This window comes from Manis pentadactyla, chromosome 4 (assembly GCF_030020395.1).
Source record: "Manis pentadactyla isolate mManPen7 chromosome 4, mManPen7.hap1, whole genome shotgun sequence".
Classification (NCBI taxonomy): Eukaryota; Metazoa; Chordata; class Mammalia; order Pholidota; family Manidae; genus Manis; species Manis pentadactyla.
This window is the reverse complement of record NC_080022.1, coordinates 1,825,359-1,850,722: the sequence shown is the minus strand read 5'-3', so window position 1 is coordinate 1,850,722 and position 25,364 is coordinate 1,825,359. Positions and strand designations below refer to the sequence as shown.

The window sequence follows — 25,364 nt, the reverse complement described above, 5'->3', positions numbered from 1 at the left end:
ATGCTTGTTCACCCATCCTGTCTGAAGTCCTATCTTGAGTTCAGCGTGCAGCTTATTTAACTAGAGGAAGGAGCAGGGAGGGCTGAGTTGAGAAGCCATGAGCGGAGCACTGGTCCTGCCGGCCAGGGCTCCGAGCAGCGGGCTGTGACAGCAGCTCAGGGATGCTCAGCCCCTGTCACACAGCATGAAGTGGTGGGGGGCCTCTGCTCCTGCCAGGTGGGGGCTTACCATCCAGACTGGGGGGCACTGTCCCCAGGGAGTAGGCGCCTTCCTTCACATGCACCAGAAGCTCTTCTCCCGGCTCAATGTCCTTGATGACTTTATAATAAATCTAGGATGGAGAAACCAGAGAGAAGGGGTGAGCGTGGTGGTCCTGGCTGCTTTGAGAGCCCTCTGTGTGCACCCAGCCCGCAGGCTGCTGATGCTGCTTGTTGGGGAGCCTGGCCTGCCGGCCACGTGATCTATCTTCTAATTGCTGCTAAGAGGTTCCCCTCTGAAACTTTGCAGAATATGCTCAAAAGGACCAGTGTCCCTCTTTAATTTGTCTTATCCAGTTTTGGGATATGATAAAGGGGACACAACATTCAATCTCTGAGCATTAGCCCCAAATTTCCCATGCAAGGCATGTCCTGGTGGTAAGTATCAGGGAGGAGGGCCCTTTTCATCAGGAGTGGGGCCTAAATTGATTCTGGGGTTCCTTTTGTCAGTGTGTATGTAAGTAAGACACCCTTTGCTACTCTGGGGGTGTGGGGGATTGGGGTCTAGATGGAGCTGAGAGTGAATCTGGATGTTTATGAAAGTGGCCTTGGACTCAGACAAAGTTCCCATGGGCCAGGACACCAGGCTGCGAGTCTCACACGAGGGGAGGAGGGGGCTGTGTGTGCCTGCAGTGGCCATCGGGGGACACCCCTGAAGATGGGGAGGCTCAGGGTAGTTGTGCAGCCTGGGGCGGCTCTGGGGTCTGAGGGGGTGAATTCAGAATGTCCAGCTGATGCCCCACACAGCCTCAAATACTCTGTAGTTTGCCAGTGTGTCCCCTTAAAAAGGACCCTCTACGTTGGAGGTGCTGGCCAAGATTAAGAAAACTCTAGCAACTCAGAAGGGTGACACGGCAGGGGCCCTCTGTGGTGGCGCCCAGTGATCAGGCTCCATAGGCTTAGGTGACTGCTGCGGAGAACTGGGGCCCTCCTTCCTTTGCTAGACTCTGCCTGGGACCCCCTGCCCTCTCCAGGGACCAGGTCCTCTGGGCGGGGGTGCCCGCTCCTCATGTGAGCAGGGCTGACACCAGAGGGTCCTGATCTTAAATCCAGAGATGCCAGGCAAGGGGTTATTTCTTTCAGGCAGACCCACCGCCTACCACCCTACACGTGGGGTTGGGTCTCTATTCAGAGAACAGCAACCAAGCGACTTCCAGAGCCTGAAGGCCTGCACCCCGACCGGCTGGGGGGCCAGAGACCTGAGACAGACCACCAGGCCCGGAGGCCCCGGCACTCAGGCTTCACCAGATGGGTCACACCTGGAGGTCCCCACGGAGGACCTGGCGGTTAGGGGCCAGGCCAGGCTTCCCAGCAGCAGCTGGACATGGGCCGGGCAGGTGTCTGCCCAGTTCCCCGGCCCTCTCCCCCGCCTCCCGCCTTGGGAAACATCTGGGAGGCTGAGCTTCCTGACCACTTGTGGGGCCCCATCCCCTTATCCACAGGCCGTGGCCAGGAAGAACCCCACAACATGCTGGGGAACCTGAGGACACCCAGAGCCACGCTGGGTCTCCAGTGAGCCCTGGAGTCACATTCCCCGCCCCCCCGGGGGCTGCAGAGCTGCGTTGGCGGCCGTGTGCCCGGGCGCGCATCTCACTAACCAAACCCCCCTTTCCCTAGTGACGGAGTTGGCGATTATTGTCAGGGAGGTCTCCGAAATAACCAGAATTTACAATGGAGGATAGAAACTGGACCGTTTTAAGTTCGGTAATCAAACCAACCCTTAAGATCCCACTTCAGTATCCTTTTACCTAAAAAATCACACAGTGGCTGCATAACGTTTTTTTTAAAAATCAGACAAGGCGCTGTATTTCAAGCCCGACCCAAAGGGCACCGGACGCTCCCACAAAGCGGCGACAAGCCCTGGGCGCCCGGCAAGCGCACGCGGCCTGCGCCCTCCCGCGCCCACCGCGCCGCCTGCCCCGGGCCGACCCCGGCAAGGCGGACGGCGCCCTGGGACCTGCTGCTGGGCCCCAGCTCCGGCCGGGCCGGCGGGGTGGGCGCGGCCCGCCTGCCGCCCCCTCGCACCCCCCGAGGACCCCCGGCCTGCGGGCCCCCCACGCCCCCTCGGGGGCCCCGCGGCGCTCCCGGGACGCCCCCCCCCCAAGACTCCGAGGGCCGCCGGACCCGTCGGGACCCCCAGGCGCACGCGAGGCCGCCGGACCCCCGCCCCTCCCCGGCTCCGCGGGCCGCCGGCCGCCTGGGGCCGCTCCCCGAGCCTCCGCGGGAGGGTCTAGCGCGCTCGGCGGGGGAAGCAGTTCCGAGCGCAGCCGACGCGCCCTCCCCGGCCGGGACCCGCGGCACCGCCGCTGAGCGCCGGGCGGGGACGCGGCACAGGACACAGGGCGGCGGGCGGCAGCCGTGAGCGCCCGGACTTGGAGCCGCAAACGGAATCAATCGCTGTCAGTGCTAATGGCAGGGGTGTCCCGACCTGCCTCCCCCTACGGGAGGGGGCGGGGGGCGCGGCGGTCGGCGCAAACGTTCCCAAACTCCAGGGGCATGGCGGACGGCGCCGGCCGAAAGCGATGCGTTTTTAGGATCTGCTCCCAATGGCACACAGGCCTTACCGGCAGTCGTGCCCAGGGCCACGTTCCAGGTCTGCGGTTCCAGCACCTTCCCGGGACAAAGACCGGGGATCAGTGGGACTGCGGCTGGGCCGCCCTCTGCCTCGGGGGTGTTAGAAACGCATATTCACTGTACCGTGCCCAGCAGCCGCTTAACAATTCCCAGAGTGGGTTTATAACCTTCCTGTCATCGTGTGCCCGTCAGTGCATCATGTTCAGACCCAAGGGCCACCTTAGCATCTGGAGAGCTGAGCCCTGAGCTTCCGGAAGGAGAGAGAGAGAGAAGCGTTTTCCTCCAGGGAGGAGACACCCTGGCCTCTGCCGCCCTTTCCCAGCTCAGCCCCAGGGAGGGTGGCAACAGGCGTTTAAGTGACAGCAGGCAAGCACCAGCCTCCTGAACAGCTGCAGCCCCTGCCCTGTTCAGCCCCCTTTCAGCCCTTGGGGTGTGCAGCCCCGGCAGGGCTGAGCTGGGATTTTCTCTCTGGTTTCGGGATCTGAGAGGGGAAAGCCGGAACAACAGCTGAGTTTACTAGTGCCAATAAATGTCTGCTCTAAACGGCTTTAAAAAATAACGAGGCCAAACACGTTAAGTCCTTGTTTCGACATTTCAGGTTCTCTTTGTGACGACAGTGACTTAACAGAACACAGACGAAGGACCCCAAACACAGGTCCTCGGAATCAGAACGGCATCTGGCGCAACCCTGCCTGTTTCCCCTTTTTTATCACTCTTGAGACCCAAAGAGACGGCTCCTTGTAGGTAAATGGGGCCCTGGGACAAATAAATGGCCACTTTGTCAACAAAAGGCAGAGAGAGTGACTGAGGAAAGTCGGATTCAGCGCAGCCCTCGTTCGCGTAGACGGAGTCTGTTATGAAAATGAACATGCCCTGCACCCCCAGCAACACCCTTAAGACAAAGAGAGATTTCAAATTTACAATGGCTGTCCGTTTTAGGTGCTTTCTCTTTAGAACTCCTTGTGTTTTTTTTTGTTTGTTTTTTTAATGCACCAAATCAATTCACAAAGATAGACGCTATTTTTGAATAGGAAGGCTTAAGTTCCATGATTTTCCTTCCTCCTTCATCTGAGGATTTTAAAATTGAAACGTGAAAAACTCTATCCAAGTTACGCTGGTGGAAATGAGTGGGTAGCCTGCCAGGCAGTGCACTGAACACAGGCTGCAGCACCGCTCTCCCCTCCCAGGAACAAACGGTTTCCTCAAAAACGCAAACGTGACCAAGAGAACTGGCGTAGCTTTCCTCTCTCTTAACCAGTTTGGGAGACTTAAAAGGAGCATTTGAGTAAAATAGGTGAAATCCCTTCCAGTGGGCTTATTTTTAAAAATCGATCTTTCTCCATCCTGGATTTCAGAATTCAATTGCGCTTGAATCTGTGAAGCCTCGTGGTGTGGTGTGCAAGGGGCTTTTCACAGGAGAAGCACAGGGTGAGGGGAATTTGAATTCCTCTAAGGACTGTTGCTGAAAAGCAAATTAGCCTGGTGGCCGGGTCTTGCCTCCTGCCTGTCCTTCTGAGACAGGATGTTGGTACAAGGGCTATTTATCCCTGGACATTTTTGGTCTCTCGGGGATCCCTGAAAAAGCTGGGTGCACCCCAGCGCTGCCTCATTGCCTCAAGGACTTTGGAAGTGTCACCGTGTATCTTCACTACTTGCTGTCGCCAAACAGAGGGGCATCTCTCTCTGGGAAAGGTTGTAGACACCAGCAGCCTGAGGCTGGCAGAGGCGTTGAGCCTTTGGAGTTTTCTAAACAACCTACGTGGTGCTCCAAGATCCCGCAGGGACGGCGTTTGGAGCTGCCGAGCGTTTGGGCAGAGCGCTTTACTTCTCTCTGCTCTGTCTGTGCCTTCACTGTGGGAGCCTCCTCTGGTGGCCTGTGCTTCCGGAGCTGAGCAGGAGCGTGGGCTCAGGGGTTCTGGCTTTGGCACCGCCGCAGGCTCTAGGGACGTGCAGACAATTCCCTCCTCTGGCTGAGCCGAGAAGGCTTGGAGCCCCTTTGACTTGCCACGTTCCTCTTTCCATGAGTGGCTGAAGCAATGGTGCCCAAATCTTCACATCTTGTTGCTATGTATTTTGTCACCTTCCCAGCAGCTCAAACATTAAAAAAAAAAATTCTACACACTTAGCTTTTTCTTAGCTGTAGTTTGGACCTGGATATTATATATGTCAGATGTGTACATGCATAAAATATAAATTACTATTCACAGTGAAATTGTCTTCATCATTGTTAAATGGCTTCTTGTAATAAAGCATTCCATCTGATTAACAAGGAAAGGAATATAAATTCTGACAATTGATTATAGCTGATACTGTGATAGCGTGGTTGAATTCATATTTTGTTCTTTGCCCAGAAGAGGGTCGGTTTGCTCTGAAGAGGGCATGTAAAATGCCACAGCTTTCTGACTCAAAACACATTTGCTATCTATTTTAAGTCTTTTGTAAACTGGTTAAGAAATGCTAAAATGAATCCCCTGCCCTTCATTTTCAAAGGGAAAATTGTATCTAATTGTTTGGAAGCTGCCATTTAAGCTGGCCAATTCAGTTACAATTTCTACTTTAAAAATTCTGTGGGAATGAAAGCCAAGTCAGTAAGGAAGCGTCGCGGCGACCGAGCAGAGCAGGGCAGTGTAAGGTTCCAAGCCTGCTGCTCACACACCCGACACACAGAGGGGTCCACGTGGGAGCAAGGGGAACGCTGTGGCCCGGAAGCACCGGGTTTTCATTAAACACAAGCGTTGGCTCTCGTCGCTAGCGCTGCGTGGTTATCAGTCGGCTAATCTGCTAATGAAATGCCTTTGTTTAACACACTCTGTGAAGGAGATTAGCCTTTGTCTGCTTCCACTTTGGGGAGACCCTGCCCTCCGCTTGGGCTGAGCCCCAGACTGTACCCCAGGAATGTGCTGGTGGGCAGGGTGCCCCGAGGCCTGGCCAGCCCTGAGGGTGCACTGGAGCCCCTGACTCTTGCTCCCCAACACGTGTGGGGGACCCCAGCCCCACGCCACACCATCCTCAGCCCCACTGGCCGCGGGATGGCCCCTTCCTGCCTCCCGCCTCCAGCAGGCGCTCTGTTTCCCAGCTCCTGGTTTCTTTCTTCCCATTAAAACAGATCCGGGAACAGACCCTGTCTGTGTCTCCCAAAACATTCAAACCGACTCCTCTGCTCACGATCGCAGAAAGAACCACCCAGGGGTGATGTCTCAAATTTTCCAAAAGGAGAGGCGGGAGTTGGCAAATGGTTGGGGGGTGGGGGGCATGTCACCCTAAGTGAACCGAGCACCCCAGGCTTTCCTTTGCCTTCTGCCTGGGCTAAGCCGGGGAGGTACATCAAAGCATCCCAGCTCCGGGGCTGTGACAGGACCACCCCCAAACATCCCAGAGAAAGACTCGGTCCCCCCGGCGGATTCCAGCAGCTGGGCTTCCCCAAAGCCTGTGCTGTCTCAGGGCTGGCTGTGGGCGACAGGGCTGGGCCAGCGTGGCCTCCGCTGCCCCGGGCCCTCCCAGCCGGGGCCACAGGAGGACAATGGGTGGGAGCTGGAGGGGCAGGGCAGAGCGACAGGCAGGCCAGGGAGCTCTCGGAGCCTCAGGGTGCCAAGAGGGGGTCTCTGGAGGCAAGAACCTGGAGCCGAGGCTGTGGACACTGCCCTGCATTCCATGGCTGTGGGGACGACACCGTCCACAGAGAAGCGGCCCAGCTGCCCAGGGAGGTGGGGTGTCAGGGCCTCTGTGAGTGGCCCTCCCGCTGCCAGGAGGTGGCACATGGGAAGAGTCCCCCGGGAGCCTTTCAGACATGGGAACTGCCAAGCCCTGGGCTCACTTCTTCTCACATCCATCATACCCTGCCCTCTGCCTCATGGGAGCACATGCGCCCACCTCTGCCTAAACCCAGGCAGTGGCCTGGGGCGTGCGGGTGAGGCTGGGAGGGCACATGGCCCGCGGTCCAGTAGGTTCAGGGAACACCAGGCCTGGCCACGCAGACAGAGCTGTACTTGCAGAGACCGCCTCGCCCAGAGCCTGACCCCCATTAGCTGCGTGGACCCATGGGGGGAATGGGGCTGTGCCTGCTCCCGGAGCCAGCAGGGACGCACAACGCCCGGCCCACAGCAGAGACCATGACGGGCTGACACCCCCAGCCTCTGACCTGTGGCTGATGTGGTCTTTCCAAAGGACACATGGTCCCCCTTCAGCCTGGTCATTTCATCCAGGAGCTGTGGCTTCTGGAACTTTCTCTTTAGGACCCTGAGACCCTCTCTTGCCTGTCATCTCTGTCCTCTGAAAACTGGGGCTGAGGTCACATGTTTTGACCTTCAAGACAACATCAGTGCTTTTCTGGTTTACGTGACCTCCCTCTGGAATGCTGTCTGGCAAACCCCAACTATTTTATGGGTCTTAGGTCTCCAATCTGTCTTCTCTTCTATGTCTGTGCTGTGCTGGAGGTGGTGTATGTGTGAAGGCGTGAGGGAGAGAAGGGAAATTGTTCACTTAAGCGTGTTTGTGTGTTTGTGTGTGTATGTGTGTGGGGCAGGGGGCATGGGGTTCCATAAGTAACAGGAAATCCTTGTAGAAACTCTAGGGCTTATGGAAATCTGAGAAACCCCATTAATATCGTGTAACATTTCCTTCTCAAACAGAAGTCTGTCCTCAGAAATCTGTGTTTTATTATTACTGTTTCAGGGAAGTTTTTCTTCCAGATTCCACATAAAGGCAAGTTGCTTTGCAGTAATGCACGTTTCCAGTGGCCAGGACTTGGGGATGGAAATACTTCCTGCTGAGGCCATGTAGCCATCCCACTGAGAGAGAACAAGTCCATTTTGGGGAACCTGTCTAAAATACGGTTTGAAATGTATTATATCCCTTTCAAAAAGGTATTTTTAAAATTCACTTCATTCGACCAACAAATAACGAGAGTCCATGTGTATCTAAGAGCTGTTTTTCATATTATTATGGTTTAAATTTTTTTGTATTATTTTTCATAGGAAAACACATCCCACAAATTGCTTATTTTCCTACGATACCTGAAATGCAGAGACAAGATTTTAGGATGGGGAGCTGGTGCCTGACGACCTTCTCAGCACCTCCCGGGGCTCGGCCACCCAGCCTCCTCATGCCTCGTGTTGGCTTCTGCTATTGTGGAATTTTGGGGGCCACATCCACGCAGCTGATTAAGTTTGGAGGTGCGCCTTCAGAGGGGATGCTGGCGGGAGCCTCAGCTACGCTATGACACCAGGAATCACCTCTGAGGCCCAGGAGTGCTCCAGGCAGAGGGTTATTGTTCTGTCCCTTGGTCCCGACAATGGAAGGAGTTTGCTGCAAAGCAGACAATTCCATTTGGACCTTATGTGGGGCTGAAATGAACGCTTCCCTGAAATATTAGTGACAAAACAAAGATGTTTGAAGACAGGCTTCTCTTTGAGAAGATTACACATCTGTTTGCTTTCTCAAAAGCTTGCCACATAAAGGTATCTACTGCGTAAGTGTGTGTCAATTGCTCTTTCAAACATCTATTTCTCAAATAAGTCATCTGGATCCTTCATTATTTTAGTCTGTGTCTCAGAAAGCGCAGCCCTGGACCCAGCTCCACAGTGTTTGCTCTTCCACTGTCTCTCGGCTTCCAGACACACGGCCAGGGACACACGCTTTGCAGGGCAAGGGTGTCTCAATGGCCATCACTTTAGTGCCTTATTCACCTTTTGCTTTCATTTGGAAGAAGGAAAAGGTTTTTTTTAAACTTCTGTCCTAATTTTATGGTGATTCTTTTGCTTTACTTCCCCAATGCATTTTGTAATCAAAAGAAAAAAGTTATTTTCAAAATACTAGGTTCTAACTAAATGCCACAGACGTCAAGGTAGCAGAGGTGCATTCAAGCTTCCTGGTGTCTGGCACCAGCTTGCGTCCAGCGGGGACTGCTTGGTCCAGGCTGAGCCCTAAGGCAGAGAAGCATACTGAGCAGATGGGGGGGAGGCCGGCAGGCAGCTGGCGGGTCCCGGGGACCTCCCTGATGTGAGGTCTCTGAGTTTCTTAATGCAAAACTTTCTCTAAAGTCAAGAACCTCCAACAGCTTTTAATGGTTTGCACAGGCGATGCGAGAATGCACCCTTTGTTATGTGGTCTCCAAAAACATTTTCGAAAGCAATGGAATCCTTTTGGCAAATGAAATCTCATGTGTAACCCTAAGATGCCATAGGCAGATGCAAACCGCTGTGCTGGGAGGTGCTGGGCCCCCAGGCCCCCAGAGCTCTGGGAACATGGTGAAAACGTGGCCCGAGGGGCCTGGCTCTGGAGCATGCAGTCTCCTGGGGCCACTTGCAAGCTTGTCATTTAAGACATCACATAAGAGCTCCCAGCACTGGGGACACATTGCCTCCTTGGTTGAAAGAAACTTTACACGGCATCTTCTATCCTGGTCAGCTAATGGGTCTGGATACCCACTAGAAAGACAAGAGCCACAATGCCTGCAGCATGGGGTGGTACATGGAAAGCAAGGATCCATTGTGTTAAGTGGGGTCCTTGGTCTCCAGGGGCACTGGGAGCAGAAGTGAAGGTGTCCTTTGGCCCTGGTGGGGCCTGGGGCTGAAGTCAGATCCACACAGCTCAGGAAAAATATCAGTTGGCTCCCAGTGGGGCCAGGACTTTGTGCCAAATATGGCCAAGTCACTTTGCAGGCGGGCCAGGCTGCTGTAGCAATTCTCAGGGGCTCTGGGCAGCTGGGGCCGTGCCTCGCCTTCCAACAGCCAGTGCTGACCCTTCTGGATAGTGTGGTTAAAAAGAGCCATGTGAACATGGTTCTCCATTCTTCTCACATGGGGAGCCTTTTGGGGAACGCAGAGCCCCCCCGTTTTGGGTCCTGCCTGCTCTGGTGCCTTTTCTCCACACAAACCATCATCCTTCAGCTCTCAAGCCCTGGCAGCCTTGGGCGAGGCCGACGGAAGGCTCCAACTGGAGCACTCGTGGGGTGTCGCTGAGCTCCCGGAAACTCAGCGCCAGCCAAGCATCAGATAGCCGCCCCCCCGGCAGGACGGGGCTTGGCAGAAGTCCTCGGCAGAGGCGCAGCTGACCCCTCACCTTGGCAGCCCCCATCTGTCTTGGTGCCAAAGCCCCAAGCCTGACGCTGAGCGCAGACGTCCCCCATGCGCAAGCTCTGGACCTACCTGCTCGTTGATCTGACACATGGTGAGGTTCTGGTTGTCGCAGGAGCACGCCACACGGATGTACTTGAGCCAGCTGCCGGCCCCCGCCAAACTGGCATCCATGCAGAACTTCTCACTGCTCAGGTCTTCGGAGATCTGCCCAGGAAAGAAAACCAGGGTCAGAGGCAGCCTGTGTGCTTGAGACTACACACTCCAGATCGGCTCAAACAGGGCCCAGCTGCACAGGCCAGAGAGGGAAGGCGATTTGGCACCTGGACATCACTGACCCTCCGGCAACCCTGCTGCCCACGCCCAGGAGCCTTGGGAGCCCCTTAGTGTCGGGGGAGGCAGCTCTTCCTTTTCTCACCATGCAGATCACTGTCCTGGCCCAGCAGTAAAGGTGCCACCAGTACTGTGAAAACTCCCCAGCAGAGCTGTCCCACGTGTGAGAAGGCAGAGGCCACTGTGTCTATGAACAGCCCTCTGCTAGGGAGAGCTGGGCGCCCTGCTGGAGAAAAGCTTTCTTGAAGGTAAAGGTGTTGAGTGTGTGGCTGATAGGAGTCTGGGTGTGAGTGTGTGTGTGCACACATGTGCATGCATGTGTGTGTGCACTTGTGTGCGTGTGCATGCTCAGGCCAGCATGCATATCACCCTGAAAGTAGAAAAACATTTAGTTTTCCCAAAAGTGGAAAGTTTCCATTTGACATGGGCAGGCTCAGAGGTTGCATGCGGGCTCCTGGCTGCTGATGGCCACCCAGTCTGCTGTCACTTTCTGAATGCACCCCCCACAGCAGCACTCAGGGGCTTCTCAGCATCTCTGAGCGGGTCACTCATGGGAAGACCTGACTGCTGCCCCTGCTGAGAAGGTCTCCCTAGACCAGCAAGACCCTGATACAGCAGTCCCTCCCCCCCTCCCCGCTGCCCTGCTCAGTGTCTGCTTGGGGTTCTAAATCCGGAGCCATGGACCCAGCAGCATCTTGCACCAATTTCCTGGGCAGGCCAGCCCCAGCTCTGAGGGCGGGATGAAGGGAGGGGCTGATGCCACCACCTCACTGAGGTCCTGGAATAGGGAGGGTGTCCTGGTGCACAGGAATATCCTGGTGGTCGGGTGAGAAGGTGTGTCCGGGTGGGCAGGGTGTCAGAATGACCCAGTGAGGTTAGGGCAGGGACAGTGGCCCGTCCCAGCAAGGACAGAGGAGGCTGACTCGGGTGCCACAGCCTCTGTTCCCTGAAGGGTGTCCTGAGTATCCTGTTCTAAGCTGGAAGGACCTGGAAAGAGAAGAGGGCTGTCCGTGAGGCCTGGAGAGGCTCTTCTGGGAAGAGAATCGGGGTGCTTAGAAATAGTATAGTTGGCCCCCGACATCTGCAGATGCTTTCTAATGGCCAAGGTCCTGCCTTGCCCCCAACAACAAGGAAATAGAGGTTATGGGAGGCAGCTTCTTTGTGGGGGATGCACAGGCACCACCCTACTCCAGCTGTGCACCCTCTTGTGCCCTGAAGCCCTCACAGAGTCCATGGCAGCCCCTCCCATGCATGCCAAGTCTCCAGGCAAAGGCAGCCGGGCCAGGCTTTGTCAGTGCCTCCAGAGGCTGACCTGGAGAGCAGCTGTGAGCCGGGAGGCCTCAGCTCTGAGAATTTCCCACCTGGGGGGCTTTAACCAAATGGGCCTAAACCTGAAAGAGACGTGAGAGACCAGGCTGGCCTGGGCAGGGTGGAGATGGGAGGCAGCCGGGGTGTGGGGGACAGTGCTGCCGCGCGGGAGTTCTGCATCCCACCCTCCCAGCCCTTGGTGCTCCTGCCAAGACCCTCAGGGTACCCAGGGGCATGGCCCACTCTGTGCTGGCCTCCAAGTGTGGGGAGGGGGTGCAGGCCCACATGGGAGAGCCCCTAGGCACTCTCACCTCTTGGGGGAACTCCTCTCGCCTCCCCCTCCAACTGCAGGAAACCTACTGAATGAAACCTGTGGTTAGTGGCCTCAGCTTGGCGAGGCAGCCCACCACCTTCCTCTGCCACTGGGAGGAAGGAGGCTGACTGGCCAGGACCCGTGGACCCCCGCCCTACCCCGTGGGGGACCGAGGTCTGTGGTCCCCACCCCAAGCCTCTGTGTGGGGGGAGCTGCCGGGCTGGGTGGTGTCTGTCTCTGGGCCTGGGCCGGCCCTCTCTGCACGTGCAGGTGCTTCTCTCTGCCCCCAGCCCCACCTGGAGCACGGTCTGGGCTTAACTGCCCTGTGAGCCAACATGCGAGGCTCTGTCCCCAACCCGCCTTCTCCTGGGGTCTAGGGGTTCCTCACCCTGACTTCCCAGGGCTTGGGGCCTGTCTCCCCAAGAAATCGCTGGAAGAGGTCATCCAACTATCTGACCACTGTTTGCTCATATATGCACATACATGAGCGTGCAAACATGTGCAAGCACACGTGGTCAGGGGTGCTGCTCGGGTGGTTGTGGTTGTGGGGGGCCAGCTGGGTGTGTTATGGGAAATGACAAATCTGTCCTGAGGAGAAGGCCCATGACTGCCTGGGCTCCCCCTCTGTCCTGCCAGGGGCACTGCCCACTGGAGATGGCTCCCTTCCCTGCCACCACCTCCCAGACTCGGCCCTTCTGTCTCCCCTCATCACGGTCCTGGGAGGCGCAGGGCCTGCGCAGAATGTCCTTGGATGAGAGTCGGTCTTGGAGGCCTAGGCCAAGCCCCTGAGATTCCTGGTGGCCTCGCAGACAGCCTCCAAGAGGCCCTCTGCCTTCTGCGCTGCAGGCAGCTCCGTGCACAGCCCGGGGGCTTGGCGGCTGCCCCCCTTTTTCTCTTTGTCTGCCCAGGAAGTATGTTTGGCCCTTCAGGTTCTCAAAGGTCTTGTCCTGGAGGAGGTGGGGAAGAGCACCGAGGCCCAATGCATGGCAGTCCTTGTAGATCTGCGCCCTGTCGGACAGCTGGAAGGTCCCATGCTCATCCCAGCCGGCCCCACGCCCAGCCCTTCCTTGACGCCTGGGGGCTCTTGAGTGCCCGCAGACACCGGAGTCTACTGTGGGCTCCAGCCTGCCTGGAGTCTGGGTGCCCTGCTGTATAATGTGGATGGACAGGGCCTGCCTTCTGTGTATGCCTCTGGCCGAGCCAGAGCAAGCCTCTTTCCCACATAACCACCCAGCCAGTATCTGAGTATGGCCCGTGCTCTCCCAAACCTTCCCTGTGCCAGGGTGAACACCTGTCCTCTCAGGTGTGTATGAACACAGACAGGCCTGGGTGCTTGCCCACACAGGACGCGGTGCCGGGGCCTCCAGACGTCCCCATCCCTCTCGGGGTACAGGGCCAGAGCCTGGAAGCAATGAAGCCTCTGGCCCCCGTCGGCTTCCAGGTGCTCCCACACTGGCCAGTGGCCTCTCCCTCCTGGTCACCCCTGGGAAAAGGCCTTCCTCCTCAACCGAGAATCCATGAGGATGGCCATGGTGCCAGTTACTTCCTGCTGGCCCCTGAAGGTCAGATGAGATCCCTTCTCCCTGCGGGCACCCCGGCTGGCTTTCCAGGCTGATGGAAGTCTTGGTTCACTCCCTCCTGCCAGAGAGACTGAAACTCTACCTCCAAGAGGTGGCAGGTGAGCAGCTGGCCCTGCCTCCAGGGGAGGCAGATGAAGCCCTGGTCCTGGGGCCCTAAACCTGCAGTAGATGTGCTGGGAGAGGGGCCAGGCCTGTGTCTGTCCTCACAGTCAGGCACCAGGGCCCCCTGAAAGATGGTATGGGGGGGGGGCAGAGTCTCAGAAGGCGCTACTTTTTGGCTTCAGACCAGTGAAATACAACCAGGGGTGGCCCTGGGCCCGAGTGCCCATCTAGGCGGGCAGCATGCTGCAGGCCTGGCTCGTTTGGGGTGTGGAGGGGCCTGCACTGTGTCTGACTCCAGAAAGGGAGACGTGGGCTGAGGAGGGTCTCCTTGTCCCCTCCTTCCTCTCGTCTCTCTGCAGTGGCCGAGCCTGCGTGGGTTTAGGTCTCCCTTTGTGCCGGTGCAGACCCTCACTTGTCACCTCGGGGGACACATGGACATCTGAGGCTCGTGCTGATCGCACCCATTTTACACCAGGGGAGATGCAGGCCCAGGAGCACAGGGCTCCCAGCCCAGGCGGCCAGCTGCTGCCTCGCATGCTGTCTGGAGGCGGGTCAGGCCCAGAGGGAGAGCCTCCCTGCCTGCTCCGGGCACACAGGACTGTGTGCTCTGGGGCCCAGAAAACAGGCCCAGGAGCCACAGGTGCCCCGCTGCACCTTTGGGAGTGAGGCTTTCCCAGTGCCTCGGCCTTGAGGTCTCCCTGCCCCTCCTGCCCCTACCAGCTCCCTGGCTCAAGGTCACCTCTCCCCAGCTTGGTGGCAGGACCTGAGGTCTGGTTTGGTCTGTGGTTCAGAGCGTTGCCCCAGGAGCCAACATAGTCAGAAGGGGCTCAGGAGAGAGTGGCTGCAGTGTGCCCACTGTGGGCTGCACGTGTGGTTCTGCTTGTACCAGCCGAGTGGAGGAGGGCGGGAAGGGGGACAGGATAGGAAGCGGCCCAGACCCTGGCTTCTCCTCCGGGCCACGTCAGCAGCCATGGCCTCAGGCTGAGTCACCCAGCGCCCATGCCTGAGCCACTCGGGAGCCGGGAGCCGGGCTCTGGGCTGCCTGGGGCTGTACCTCGGATATCCCAGCACCTCCAAGAGAAGCTGCCCTCCCGCCCATTTTCTCCAACTTGGCCTTGAAGGCCTCCCTACTGCGCACCGCCCCACCAGCTCCCTGGCTCATAAACCACCCCCATCAGAAACGCTAAGTTATGGAGCAAAAAGGTGGAAAAATTCTCTTAACCTTGACGATTATTTTTGCACATCATTTGAAGTTTCCTGCATTGCTAACTTGCGGGCTGTCTGCTGGGCTGGTTCTCTGTGGTTTAATGGGCACCGCCAGCCGCTGGCCCCATCCTGGGTGCGTGCAGGCAGGAAGGCTGAGGCATCTGTCGTCAGCCCGCCTAATGGATTCCCAGCGTGTAGGAGGCGTGGGCCCCGGCTACCCGCCCTCTGCATCCTGGGGTCCTGCTGCTGGAACATGGCTCTGCAGAAGCCTGGGCTTGGTGTTGCCTCCGACACAGGGCAGCCACTGGGAGAGGGCCCCCCTTCTTACCCTGACCCCTCCTTTCAGGACCCATGGCCGATTCAGAGCCACGAGCCAGAGCCCCAGTGCTGCCCGGGTCTCTCTTCTGTTCCTACGTATATGCGTGCATTTGGTGTGGTCACGATTTTGGGATCCCTGAGTAGCTGAAGGGAGCCTATTCTTGTGATGGAAGAAGGTGGGGGAAAGGCAGTCTGGAAGAACCTCTGTCCGGGCGTGGGCAGGGGGCCTGGGTGAACTCACAAAGCCCCCTCCTGACTCTCATCATGGAGCTCAGGGGTGATGTGACGGAGCACGAACGAGAAACATGGCCGGTGGGATGTGGCCACACTGCTGCCAAGCAGACAGGATCCTGGCACGCAGGTCATGGCCTGGAGCCCCACCTGCAGGAGCTGAGTCGGGGGGAAGAGGGGACGCAGGGCGGGAAGGGGCAGCTTCTAGGAAACAGGTAACTCAGAGGTGGAGCCCGTCTCCTAAGCTCACAAGGAGAGGGTAGAGTGTTTTCTGGGGCTTGTGCCTGGAAGAAGTTGGGTTGGGGCTCCTGGCACCCCGCCCAGCTGACCTGGGGCTTTACCAGACAGTTCCAGGGCAGTGTGTGTGTGTGGAGGGGGTGTGGCAGGGGGCTGAGGTCCAGGGTCCCTTGGTGTCAAAGATCCAAGAGCCCAGCCCAGGAGAAGAGGGAGCCGGGTGCCCAACGGGGGTGCTCTGGTGCCACAGCGATGGGCAGAGCCTCTTGGCTTAGAGCCACCCCACAGACCACACGCCACAGTGTTCTGAGGTCAGATGCCTTCAAAGTTCTGGTGAGCCATGGATCAGGGATTATTTATCCAAATGCCGTGCAAGCTCCCCAAGGTTCCAGACCTTCTCTCCCCCAAACACTCAGACACCCAGGTGCCATGAGCCTCCTGGCGTTCACAGACCAACTCCCACCAAAGGCCCAGGCGTGCGGTGCTGAGGCCATCCTGGGCGCACGGCCCCGGGCGCCCCGCCTGGAGGCCAGGTGACAGCTCCGGACAGTGGGCTGGGGCTTCCGCTCAGCCATCTCTGGCTCCTCTGTCCCTTCCTCCCCTTCCATCCCATTCTGACATCACTTGTCCCTTTTCCTTGTTTCCTACTTGGGCTGGGGGCTGTACCCAGAGGGGCGATTCTCTGGCCAGCGTCTTCAAGGTTTGCAGAAAAGGAGAGGGTCAGACGGCAGCAAAGCAGAGTTTCGGCTGACACTGTGCAACACCCGAGCCCTCTCTGGGTCCCCTGGAGCTGGACTTACATGCCCTGATCTGGTCCACAGCACACAGGGGACAAGAAGAGAGGTCACGGCACACCCGGGCCTGGGCGGGCTGTGCCGAGCTGCCTGCTGCAGAACCTGGGCCCTTGGCGCCTGGTGTGACCTGAACATGACCTTGCTCCCGGGGTGTCCCCGAGCTCTGCACCCTAATGGGGATGATCAGGGACGGGGCAGGGGCTGGGCTTCCTCCCAAGCACACATCTTGTTTATCATGAGTTTGCAGTTCATCTCAGCTGTGGGCTGTAGCCCTGGCCCAACAGAACCACGTGGGCCAGCTAGTGGTGTGAACACTCAAGTGTACAGGGAAATGAATGAACGAAGAGACTCGCTCAGAGCTCTGCAGACCCCCTCAGGTGATCAGCAAAGTGGCAGGGGGTGGGGGGCCATCTGCCAAAACCACAGGGCCAGCAGCTGAGATGTATTTACAGGCAGCCTGTTGCGGGGTTGTGGGGAGGGTGAGGAGCTGCCCAAAGGGCTGAGCGCTCCATCACTGGGGGAGTTCAAGGAGACAGTGGTGGCCATCCCTCCAGGGTGCTCCATAGGGACGCCAGGCTCTCTGAACCATATGGGCCTTTCGGGCCCTGAAATGGCATAATTCTCAATTTGACGATATGGGGGTTGTCCAGGGTCCTGCCTCAGTTTCCGCTCTGGAACTAGGAAGCCTGTTTCCTGCTCTCCAGCTGTGTGGGGGCCCATGGCTCCATGCACATGGGGTGCACTATCACGAGCAGGTGGCTTGTCCTGCTTGGCAGCTCGCTGAATGCCCAGAACAGCCCCGTGCCACACCATGCCGGGCTCTGAGAGCAAGTGTGGACATATTTCTGGCCACTGATGGCTGTGAGTTCCTGCTGCATCCCCAGCTGGCTGTACCTGCTGGTCAGCTCTTCAGCAATGTGCCAGCTCGGGGCTCTGCCTGCCACAGGCCGACAAGGGCTTTGGCCAGCAGGGCCTTGCCTGGGCCTTCCGGGTGCCAGGAAAGCAGACTCTTGGCTGGTCAGGAACCACAGACCCAAAGGGGCAAACCAGCCCTGGCGGTGAGGAGGGGCTAAGGGGGGCACCAGCAAACAGGCTGTGCCCGTGTCTCCCTTTAGGACCCCTCTGCCCACCTGTGTGGTAATGGCCTGCAGTTACCTGGGGTATTGCTGCAGATAAAGCCCCCAGTCCCTGTAGAGAGCCTGGGTTCAGCCTCAGCCCCCAGTGGGCAGGGGTTCTCCCTTACAGACCAGGGCAGCTGCTGGGTGGCCTGCAGAGGCAGGCGCTGAGGGGCAGGAGTTCCAGGACCCTCCCCCTGTGGGGTGGCTGGTGCCGCAGCCCCTCCCAGAGGGCAGCTCTGCCCCCCGAGGCTGTCCTCAGATATAACTGCCACGAGCTCATGACGGCGTAAGATGTCTCCCCCAGGACGCCCTTAGTGAACTGCATTTCTGCGGCGGGGACCCCCATTTACCACCTATCCTCTTTAAAGCCGTCCTGCATGGTGGCCTATGGAAAGTTCCGCCAGGAGGTGAGTGCCCTGTGTGTGACTACCTGGCTTGCCAGCTTTGGCTGGGAGCAGGGCAGAGGGTCTAGTTTTGAGGAGGTGGGCAGACCTCTTTCACTGGAGGGGACGTTGAGGCAGCACCACTAATGAGAAACTGGTGCAGCCCCTCCCAGGAGGCAGCTGGGACCCCAGGGTCTGGCCCTAGGGCTCCTGGCAGACATGCCCACATCTCCTCAGGGGAGGCCCGTGTGCAACCCAGCAGGCCCACCTCGCTCCACGGCGACGGCGCAGCCATCTCCTCCCAGCCAACCCCAGAAGGACACGACGTGAGTCAAACTCCACCGAGAACTCCAAATAAAAGCAACCGGGTGACTTGCTGACATCAGCTCCTGGGGCAGCTGGGCCTGGGTCCTGCTCTGTCCTCTTCCTGGACTGTCTCAGGCAGGATGTCCCAGGACTGGCCTGGGACCCTGTGGGGCTGCCTGGGTTGGCCGCACATGCTGCCTGGGGTTGTTCCTGGCTGACTCCTTGCTGCCGGTGTCACTGCAGGACTGAGTGGGCTCTGCACACCTGGCCAGGCCAAGTCCTGACAGCCCCCGGCAGCCCTCGGCCCTGGAGGAAAGCCCCCTGGTCTGCTCTGCTCTGCCCGCTGAGCCTGTGGCGTGGGCTGCCTGGAAGTGACTGGAACCCAGTCATACCAGGTCAATGCAACCCTCTCCTGTGGCCTTACTGGGGCATTTCTCATAAGCACCAAGACGGGATTTCAGCTGCTGTGTGGGTGACAGGGTGGAAGCAAGGAGTTCCTCTGGGCCCGAACCTGCCAAGGAGAGCAGCAACCTTGGACCCCAGGGTCTCCTTTCTGGCCCTCTGAGGAGACGGCTGATGTCACAAGAATGGGACCTCAAATAATCCAGGTATAATCTGGGCATAAGTACCTGCCACTCTGTAACACCCCCCCGACCCCAGACCTGGCACTGCGTCACTGCAGTTGGGGGGACCAAGACCTGCCTTAGGCATGCCCACATGCAGAAGCATGTGTCTCTGGGGGTCCCCAGCAAACCCCAGCACAGAGGGGCTGAGCCCGTCCCATGAGGACCCCGCTGTTAGTAGGTGGAAACATCCACCATCTGGTCCTGCCTCTCTAGGCTGGGCCCGGAGTCCAGTCGGAGGGTTTGACGCCCAGGGAAAGATGGAGTTCTGGAAAACCACGGCTGTGCAGCCCCTGGTACAGGTAGGGCTCTCAGTGCAGAGAAGCCCCCCAAATCCTAGCCTGGCTTGCAGAGTGCCCCCAGCTTGCAGGCTCCAGGCCCTCAGTGCCCTCCCAGCCCCGCGAGCCCACCCTACTCCTGGGGCCGATGTGGTTAAAACACTAACACCCAAACACTTTTTTAAATGCTAGTTAGAGTTGAAGTTGTGTCAGGACCCGAGTCTCGGGGCCTAAAGGCCACATGTCACCACAGACTCAGCCGTGACATTCTCAAGTGAGGTGCTTCTGTTTTGTTTTTTGATCATAAAAATGATTGGGGGGGAAAAAAAAGCCCAAACAAGCAAAGCCCAATGCCACAGCAGCGTGTCGCGCAGGCACTGTGGGGCCGGCGTCTGCCCACAGGAAGCGGTTGCCCTGCTGCTGCAAGGCCCCGAGGTGTCACAGTCATAACCTTTCCCCGACCACACAGAGGGTGACAAACTGCACAGCTTGTGACCAGGGCACCCCGCCCCACCGGCCGACAGGTGCAGGAGGAATTCCCACAGCAGCTATGTTGCTGCAAACTGGGGTGGGCCTCCAAGCCCAGGGGCACACGCCAGGGCCCTGGGGAGAGCCGCTCAGACTTTCTCTGCTGGAAAAAAGCCCCAAGTGTGGAAGCCAGTTGCCAGGCTTAGGAGTCCACCAAGGACCCCTGGGGGCTCCCACCCAGCTCTGCCTCCCTTGGCTGGGACTTCCACACTTTCTAGCCCACGAGTTGGTGGGGGTGCTTAGAGGCCCAGGGCCTCATTACCCACAGACCACCAAGGACGTCGCAGTCACTGGGGACAACGGCAAGTGCAGGCTGTGCCCAGGAGGGAGTGACTGCCACCTGCACTGCTCAGAGGACCAGACACGCCAGGCTGGGAGAGGCTCGGAGCCTCCCGACCCATCCTCTGCACACCAGCTCACCTTCTCTGAGGGGCTGCCTCTCCAGAGCCTGGCCTGGGGCTCTTCCCACCACAGCCCTGGTCGGTCAGGAGGAGGCAATCCGTCCTCCGGCTGCCACCACCCTGCAGGATACCACGGCCGCAGACCCCGCTGCTCTGGCTCACAGCTCCCTGGGGGGCAGACATCGCAGCCACATCTGCAGACGCGAGGCACAGAGGACTTAGATAACTGGCACATTCAAGAAAGGGGCAGACCAGCTGGCCGCTGGCTACTGGTGGCCTGCCTCACCCCTTTCTCAATCTGTGGGGACCACCTGCACTTCTCAGCTCTCCTCCACTTGAAGATGGCAGCTAAGAGTGACTAGGGCTTCCCTAGAGCCTCACCAACGACTAGGGCTCAGTAGGGGCTCAGAGAGCATCTCCACGGATGCACGGACGGAAGGGTGGGCGAGGCAGGGCCTCCCAGCCCAGAGCCTGGACGCCTTCACTCCTCCTCTTTCTGAGGTGACATGTAAGGGAGCACGGTGCTGGGACTGCTAAAGGTGACAGGGTACAGGAACACCTCTCTCAGGAGGTCTGCCCCGATCCCAGCACAGGTGGGCCCCTCTGAGGGGCTCTCACAGCCCCTGCCCCACAGTGTGGATTGCACAGGGCCATGGCTGTCTAGTCCACATTTTTCTCTTTTCTTGGATGACCAGGGCTGCGAGGGTTTCACCTGGCTGATTCCCACAGCCAGGCAGACAGTGGGTGCTCAATGAGTGTTTGGGGGACGAATGGGTAAGGTGCTTGAGGACAGTTGAGGATGTCACCCAGTGCCTCACAGGCCTTTCCCCAGGGGTCTTTCCTCCCTCATCCCCCGTGTCATGTTCTGGACCCTTTTCTTTCTCATTCCCCCATGGGTTCTGCAGAAGGAAGTATGAACCCTCGTTCCGGTTGCTCTGCTTCTCCGGGAATCAGTGCTGACTTGCCCTGGGTCCCCGTTACAGTGTAGCTGTCCCATGTTCAGGATCACAGTGCGGCTGCCTTGTGCTCAGTGTTGCAGTGTGACCTCTCCCTAGGCCCACGTGGCAGTGTCCTGCTTCCCGGGGCAGAGGCAATGCTGGCTTGTCCATCTCAGCACCCCATAGGCCTGGGACACAGTAGGTGCTCAGCCACGGTCTGCCGGGCAGCCGGGATGGACTGAGCCGGGTTATATTTAGCACCTTCTCTGCCCGACCCAGTCTCTCCCGGCCCATCCCTCTTCCTTTGCCAGGGCACACGTCGGTCTAGAGAAGCTCCATGACCCATCGTCTTCCGTATCAGGCCTCAGGTTTTGAGATCAGCTCCTGCAAATAGCTCGGATCTCAGTGGGCCAGATCGAAGCCCGTACCTTGCCAGTCCCCTGATGGGCACTTGCTGCTCGTGCACATACAACAATGGCCCTGGCGGGGGCTCTGGTGCAGACGGAGGTGCCTCTGGATGCCCTGCGAACATCTGCTTTCTTCCTCCAGTAGGCCCAGGTATGCGCACAGAGAACGCTGGCCTGCGCCTGCACCTTTGTTCTGTCTGTGTGGAGAGAGGACATGTGCTTCCTTCCAGCCGATTGTAATGATTCTGCTTCCTAGGGTTTCTGTCTTCTCCAGGGTCACCCAGTGCTGCGCCGCTGTCCAGCTGGTTGAGTGGGGAGGGGGGCCCTGGGGTCCTGTAGCTGGGACCCAATGGGCTGGTCCTCTCTCCTGCACCTGGCCCTTCCGCACAGCAGACGAGTGATAGAGAGATGGGGTGGCAGTGCCGGGTTTCCGGATTAACAGGGGTTCCTTCTGGGTCCTCCAGTTCTCGGACTCTGTCCTCCCGGCCAGAGGCCACCCAGGTCGTCCGTGATGAGCCTTGACTGGCACCCCAGGTCTGCCCCTGGATGTGAGCTCAGCCTGAGACATCACCCTGGGAGCCAGCTTCCTCTGCAAGCCGTGGGCACGGTGGGTCAGGTGGGCAAGTTTGGAAGTGATCCATAGGCTGAGGTGCGGCAAAGTCAGCCTTCAGTGACAAATGGGACCAATTAGCTCAACAGCTCTCCCTCTTCCCGGCGTTCCAGGCGGCTTCCCCAGCCAGCCACCTTTGACGAAATATATTAAAGGAATTAAAAGTGTGTCCCCCACAATAATATTACCTGGCTCTCTTTCAAGTCCACACCAGCAAAGTTCAAACATCTATTCAATCCCAGGAAATAGAATCGAAACGGTTTATTAAAAATCTAATCACAAGCATTTATATTGACACAAATGGTTCTGCATGGCACCCGCCAGCCCCACAGCCTCTCCCCAGGGCGGCACAATGCAGCCCATCACCCGGGATTTAAATGGGGGTGTTTAAGAGCTTTGGAACATTTTAATCGGATCTTTCTTTGTGGATTCTGCTATTGTACTTTTTTTCATTTGAAGAAAGGCAAAGGATGGGAGGACCATTCACTTTCCTCCCTCGAGTGATGTCAGAATATGTGGCTTATTCTGGCAGATCTGTTTCTATTGATGTCAGGATGTGAATATAAACCCAAAGGAAAAGAGAATACCCGGCTCGCTTAACTCAGGTGGCACAGCGCGGCTTAGGGCAGTGGCCCCGCCTGCTGCCCTGGGTTGGCACCCTTCCTCAGGTGGCTGGTTGGCATTCTGGGCGAAGGTGGCTCCTTCCCTGCTCGGGGTGGGGGCCGGGGGCGGGAGTCAGTGGTCTCTGCCCGGCTCTGGCCCTCTGGCTTCTCCACACAGTCTGAATGGCTGCGCTATAGAACAGTTTCCTTTGAAGTCCTCCTGGCCATGGGCTGCCACCCAGGACTTGACCACGATGCCCCTCTCTCGTGGCCGAGGCGCCCCAGACTTCCTCTGGGTGGAGGCGCTGGTCTTCAGCATGGCTCCTGAGTTGGAAACTATGTCCTGGAGACAGTCTCCTGCACCTTCCCGGAGGGTGCTGGCATCTGGCCACATGGGCATGGGTGGCTCTGGCAGACAAGCCGAGCCTTGGAGATCCCTGCAAGGTCAGCGTGCTCATGGAGTGAGCAGCTGCCCTGCGTGGCACCTGGCTCCCCACCTCCCTTGGGGCCTGGGCTCTTTTCTAGAAGGTTCTCTGCCTCTGTGAGGAGAGTTGGCCCTCAGCTATGTTGGACGCATATTGCCACCAAAGCCTTTATGTCGCATACCTCCCGCTCCCTGAATATACTACTTCATTTTTTTTTTTTGTAAACTATAGTTTTAATTCCAGATTTCTACTTTGAACCAGATGATGCAAATTACGTTCCAATAAAAAAAATTTTTTTAAGCCTTGAGTTACAAATACATAAAATATTTGTCTGAAATCTAAGAAATAATATTTACCTCTCATAATGTAAGCAAAGTTTTTATTTCAATAGATGCTGTTTTCATAAGCTCCTTATTCTCTTTCAGTAATTCTTTCAGATTAATGCAGGATTCTTTATAAACACCAATCTCTTTGAAGAGGGTTTTGTTTTCTTTTTCCAAATTTCCAATTTTCACATTATTTTCTTCTAACATAGTATCTTTTATTTCTGCTTGTTGTCGGAGTCTCTTATTTTCCTTCTCCAATTATTTCTTATCCTTTTCTAGTTGAGAAGTCTCTTGCTCTAATGACTTATTTTCTTTTTCTAACTGTTCCAGTCTTTTGCTAGATACTTTTAACTCTTCTAGGTTTTTTTGCAATGTTTGATTTTCCATCTCTAAGAATTGAATGTCATTCTCTAATTGCTGAATTTTCTTCTTGCTGTTTTCTAGATCTTTCTGTAGCCTTTGATTTTCGGTATCTAAACCCTGGTAGCTAACTTCCAAGCGTTCTGTTTTCTTGAAAGTTGCTTTCATGAGCTCTAAACCGTTCTTAAGCTGCTCTTTTTCACTTTCCAGTTATTTATTTTCTAGTTGTAGCTGAGCCATTTTCATGCTTGCACACTTCAAAGATTCCACATTCTTTTGCAGTTCTAAGTTTTCCTCATCAAGTTGGGAATTCTCTGTTTCTAGGAATTGTAACTGTAAAGTAAGGTTTTGAAAGCTATCCAGTGTTTTTTTTAATTTACTATTTTCTCTTTCTAGCTCCAAATTTTCTTGTTCCAAGGCCTCAATTTTTTCACAAGTAATTTTTAAATTGGTTATCTTTTCCTGTAACAATTCATTTTCTTTTTCAAGATGAAGCAACTCATTTACAAGTTCCTCTGCTTGTTGTCCTTTTTCTTTATAATGTTCTAATTCTTTTCTAATTTGTCCTTTTTCAAATTCAATCTTGCTTAGCTTGCTACTTGTTTCTTTGATAGATTCATGGAGAATTTGATTTTCTTTTTCAATGTCTTTCACCCTTGCTTCAGCACTTATCTGGGAGCGCTGCCTTAAGGAAGACACAGTTTTATTCAGATGTTCATTTTCCTCTTGTAATATTTTCATCTTTTTATTTAGTCTTTGATTTTCTTTCTCAACTTTCAGGATTTTGCAAGTGTTACCTTCCGCAGAATCCATACTATTCTGAAGTTCTTCTACAGTTTTTGTCAAACTCTGGTTTTCCATTTCTAATTTCAATAACCTACTTGATGTCAATTCATTCACCTCATGGCCCAAAGATTTTTGTGGTGCTTCAGAAAGTTCACTAGTTCTGTATATTTGTTCCAGCTGCCAGCCAAGATGTAATGATTCATCCATACTCTGTTTCTGTGCCATTTCCAAAGTCATATTTTCTTCCATTAATTCTTCTATCTTTTTTCTATCCATATCACATTCCATTTCCATATCATGCAGTTTAGCTTTTAGTTGTAAATTCTCTTTTTCTAATTCATGCAATTTATCAGAACGAGCTCGAGTGCCTTCTAATTTGTCCTCCAACATGGTTTTTGTTTCAAATAAAACTTGATTGTCTTCTTTTAATTCCTCAACTCTTGCCTTATAAAATTCAGTATCATGTAGCCTTTCTTTATATCTGCTGACTTCACTTTCCAGCTGATCAAGTCTGGAAATGCACTTCTCCTGAAGTGCATCTAATTCATCTTGGTACATTCTTGCAGAATGAGCATCCGAAAGCAAGTTCATGTTCTCTTGTTGCAGCCTTTTAAATTCTATTTCCATTTGCTCAAGTTCTTTGCAGTCCAATAACTTTTCAGTATTTTCATCCAATTCCTCCCTAAGCCTTCTTATCTTGGCTTTAGCGTCTGCCAGTTGTCGACTTTCTGTTTGCTTCATGCCTGGAGAACCACAGGGTGACTGTACAGATGAAGAGGCATGGGGTAGAAAGTGAAGACCATCTTGCTCTTCAGAGAGTGCCATGATAGTCTCTGAATGTTCTTCTCTTTCATCTATAAGTCTTTTCAGATGCAATGCCATATTTTTCAAGAGTGGTTCTAGTTCCTCCTGAGACATATCAGTCTCTTCCATCCACCGAAGATCAAACA

General features: G+C 56.0%; 1 protein-coding gene across 7 annotated transcripts in view; it reads right to left on the bottom strand.

Moving 5' to 3' along the window:
- PRDM16 (PR/SET domain 16) overlaps window positions 1-25,364 on the bottom strand; it is a 300,725-nt gene that overhangs the window by 33,872 nt on the left and 241,489 nt on the right. For 5 of the 7 annotated variants that reach the window (XM_036882765.2, XM_036882767.2, XM_036882766.2 and 2 more), the window contains exons 4-5: window positions 9,977-10,111; window positions 229-331 (exon numbers count right to left, since the gene is read on the bottom strand). In XM_036882765.2, coding sequence (XP_036738660.2) covers window positions 229-331; window positions 9,977-10,111 — 238 coding nt within the window. Of the gene's footprint in view, window positions 1-228; window positions 332-6,969; window positions 7,046-9,976; window positions 10,112-10,322; window positions 10,766-25,364 lie in introns of those variants that run through there. The other 2 variants (XM_036882770.2, XM_036882772.2) reach the window with 2 other exon arrangements.